Raw genomic sequence first — 3,599 nt, forward strand, 5'->3', positions numbered from 1 at the left:
TTTTAAGTATAATATGCACTTATTATACAATATAAAATAAGGAAAGTGTTATTAGCACTTCAAAAATCTCATTTTACACTCACATGTGTATTTTTCTTTCCAAATATAAAAAGTTTGGAGTGTAGAATGAGATTTTTGGAGTGCCAATAACAATTCTCTAAAATGATTTACTTTATAATATGCACTTATTTTAGATATATAGTTTTTGAATATTTTTAAACTTTTTAAAATTTGTTGTTCGTTCTTAATATTTTGTATATGCATATATATTATACGTATATGATGTTACCATAAAAACGATGAACAAAATAGATCCAAAACTAACAATACAAACATAAATTGATTACAAAAACAGAATATTAGCAAATAACTTTGGAAAATCAAAATATTTATTATGTGTGACTCTAATGTTACATATCGTTTGATAATACGTGTGTCTTAACCATTAGATTTACTTTCCACAATTGTTTTGACTTTCTATTGTCCATCTTAACCATTCATTTCCCCATTTCCCACCACGGTGGTGGCGGTGCAAGTATCGGCCTGAAGTAGCAGCAGCCATTTCCCACGGGGGACAAAGGCACCCTGTTGCTAGGAAACAATCGATGGTAAAACTCCCTTCAACCTGTTGACAATTACTTCAGCCGCTACTTGGACGGAGTCGCCTCATAAGGAAACAATTACTCATCGTAAACAACAGCACAAGGTTTACCAGGCAAATCAACACATTTGTAAGAAGGGGCAAATGCTTAAAAGAACAAAACAGAAGCATCGGAGGTCTTGTAAATCCAAAAATTCAGCAAGGTAACAAGATTGAATCCCGACATAGATCAAAATTAACGCAAAAGAAAGACAACTTATAAACGATAATAATTCTGAAGACAAAAAAGACAACATATAATGTCTTCAAACCTAGAAACCTCGAAACCAAGATTTCATCTTAAAGTAACGCTAGGATCACTCACACTAGGCTTCTACTTTCTCGACATCTTCAATAAGAAGGGGCTTAGTTGGCTTTCCCAGAAGGTCCGTGAACTCCTGGAATGGAGATTTGGTGAAGCGTGTCTCTTTCCAGAACTCAGGTGTCAAGAAACCATAAGTCTTCAGGAGGCAATCAAAAGTGGCCTGCGATAATTGAAAGAACACTGATTAGATATCATGCACGTAATATGAAATTAAACAATCACTTCAACCAGCCTAGACAACACATCCAAAAAATTGGGTTTGTACCAAAGGAAACAGCAAATTAAGAATGAACACAATACACAGGAATCAGCTATGTACCATTACTCATGATGACACTCGGTTTACAAGTTCAAGGGGTTTAATTATTCTAACACTAAATCACTCATCTGTGCACCATTTGAAAACATTAATTCGGCATCACGAGGTCATCACGTACGAGCAAGTAACATCCTCTATATTAATGACTCACAACATGGTATTGACTAGTCCAATCAATAGTTCAAAACATAGATTAAACACACAAAAGCTTGGTAGCCGGGATGTTATCTCATTCATACATAATGTATGCAAACGAATAGAAGATATCCTCCAAAACACATTCAAACCATCAATAAATCAAACTAGTGAAGGTAAAAGATATTTGCATTCTTGTGTCTTGTATCGTTGCCGACATGTAGAAAACATAAAATCATATCCCAATATGTATCACTTCACTAAATGTATTGCGGAAAGTGTTTCACCAAAGATTTTCAACTTTTGCACATTTTAAACAATACAAATAGTTGCAACGGGCGGAGATTGCAAATCTTCACAAGTACAACTTTACGGGTATAAACAGCCAACACCCCTCAACAAGCCTAATTCTCAGATCAACCATTTGGAAAAAAAGTGTCAAACATTTCCAATTAGCACAATGATATATATCAATCAATGCAAACAATATCAAATAAATAATTGAGAGTTTCAAAAGAAATATACCTTGACGAAATTGCCAAGGGTCTTGGTGGAACCACGGGATGAAGTGAAGACATCATCAATACCAGCAAACTGCAACACCTTCTTGGGTACACGGGCAGCCACAATCCCAGAACCACGGGGGGCGGGCACCATCCTGACCGTGACCGACCCACACTTCCCGGTCACCTTACACGGCACTGTATGGGGCTTCCCAATCTTGTTGCCCCAGTAACCTCTCCTCACTGGAATCACGGACAGCTTAGCCAATATAATGGCGCCGCGAATCGCAGTGGCCACCTCCTTGCTGCACTTCACGCCGAGCCCTACGTGCCCGTTGGTGTCTCCGACCACCACAAAGGCCTTGAACCGGGTTCGCTGACCGGCCCGGGTCTGCTTCTGGACGGGCATAATCTTCATGACCTCATCCTTGAGACTGCCGGGGGTGACGAGAGTGTCGATGATCTGGTGCTCCTTGATGGGAAGGGAGTGGAGGTAGATCTGCTCCAGGCTGCGGATCTTGCCTTCCTTCACGAGGCGGCCGAGCTTGGTCACTGGGACCCACTTCTCTTCCTCTTCGCGGCGCCCTGGTCGGCGTCCGCGTCCGCGTCCACCACGGTCACCGCGTCCACCGCGGTCACCGAACCCGCGACCGAATCCGCCGCGGCCTCTCTCAGCTGGTCTCTCTGCCATGATTGAGGGTTTTGGGTTGTGAGAATTGAGGGGAGGGGGAGAGGAGAGTAAGCAAACGGCTGGAGTGAGGGTTTGGGGTTGCGGAGAAATTGTATCTTTGTTTATATAGATCCTAGGGTTAGGGTTAGGGTTTTGCGGGTTTGTAGATGGAATTCTTGGTCTGCTGGAGGTTTCGTTATTTTTTTTGTTTAGACTGGCCCTCGGGCTATGTTATCGGAATGGATGCGTTGTTCCATTTCTAGTCGAAACAATGGCCCACGGCCCATAACTAAACAAATACCCAACTAGCTCAAGGGCCACTCTTTTTTTTTTTATTTGTCCAAAAAGAATGTTTCAATCATAAATGGAACAATGGATGTTTACTTAACAGAAATGGAAATGGAAACGTAAATGAATTGAAAAACTTAACAATAAAAGTAAGGAAAGATAATCACAACAACTGATTCCCTCCCTTAGTCGATTTGATCCTTGAGATTTGTAAATATAGTAACCCCATAAATTTTTGGAAATTTTAAAAATCATTTGTTTTTTTTTTTTTTTTTGAGATTTAATCAATTGAATGAATCTCATTGTGAGACTTAGTTTATTTTCTCTCTTTTAGTGCAGATAACATCGTTTTTTCAGAGGAAAAAAAAAAACCCGTACAAATGGAAGGAGTGCAATTAAACGGGCATCAATAAAAACCTTATAGGGGATTTCAACCTGATCAAAAGGAAAAAGAGCATCATGCACCAAAATATTACATAGTTATACTATCCTCCAGAGAAGGTCTAAGATTACAATTTTTAATTTAAAAAATGATAAAGATGACATGGAATAAAGTAATACTAAAATGCTAAGGTGTAAAAAGTCAAAGAATTTTGATCAAAAAAAATGAAAAACAATAAAATTTCAATCTAACAATTAAATTGGCTAGGAACTAGAACCAAAATGATTCCTTATTTTTCATATGAGTTATTTGGCAAGCCATGGTCTAACCGAGCTGG

General features: G+C 39.0%; 1 protein-coding gene across 1 annotated transcript; it reads right to left on the reverse strand.

Annotated features, from left to right (window-relative positions):
- Positions 1–755: 755 nt before the first annotated feature.
- On the reverse strand, positions 756–2,699 carry LOC137741603 (small ribosomal subunit protein uS5w-like). The gene is made up of 2 exons (XM_068481300.1): positions 1,945–2,699; positions 756–1,125 (listed from the first exon to the last, which is right to left on the reverse strand). Exons 1-2 carry the CDS (start codon positions 2,611–2,613, stop codon positions 967–969), a joined length of 828 nt encoding a protein of 275 aa, XP_068337401.1. The 5' UTR covers positions 2,614–2,699; the 3' UTR covers positions 756–966.
- Positions 2,700–3,599: the final 900 nt, after the last annotated feature.

The sequence above is a fragment of the Pyrus communis genome, chromosome 8, assembly GCF_963583255.1.
Source record: "Pyrus communis chromosome 8, drPyrComm1.1, whole genome shotgun sequence".
In the NCBI taxonomy this organism is placed as follows: Eukaryota; Viridiplantae; Streptophyta; class Magnoliopsida; order Rosales; family Rosaceae; genus Pyrus; species Pyrus communis.

Excerpts from the sequence above, each read along its gene's own strand:
- LOC137741603 (XM_068481300.1), bottom strand. The coding sequence starts at position 2,613 with ATGGCAGAGAGACCAGCTGAGAGAGGCCGCGGCGGATTCGGTCGCGGG. Across the intron at positions 1,126-1,944 it reads CCCTTGGCAATTTCGTCAAG|GCCACTTTTGATTGCCTCCT; the intron begins GTATATTTCTTT and ends CAATTATCGCAG.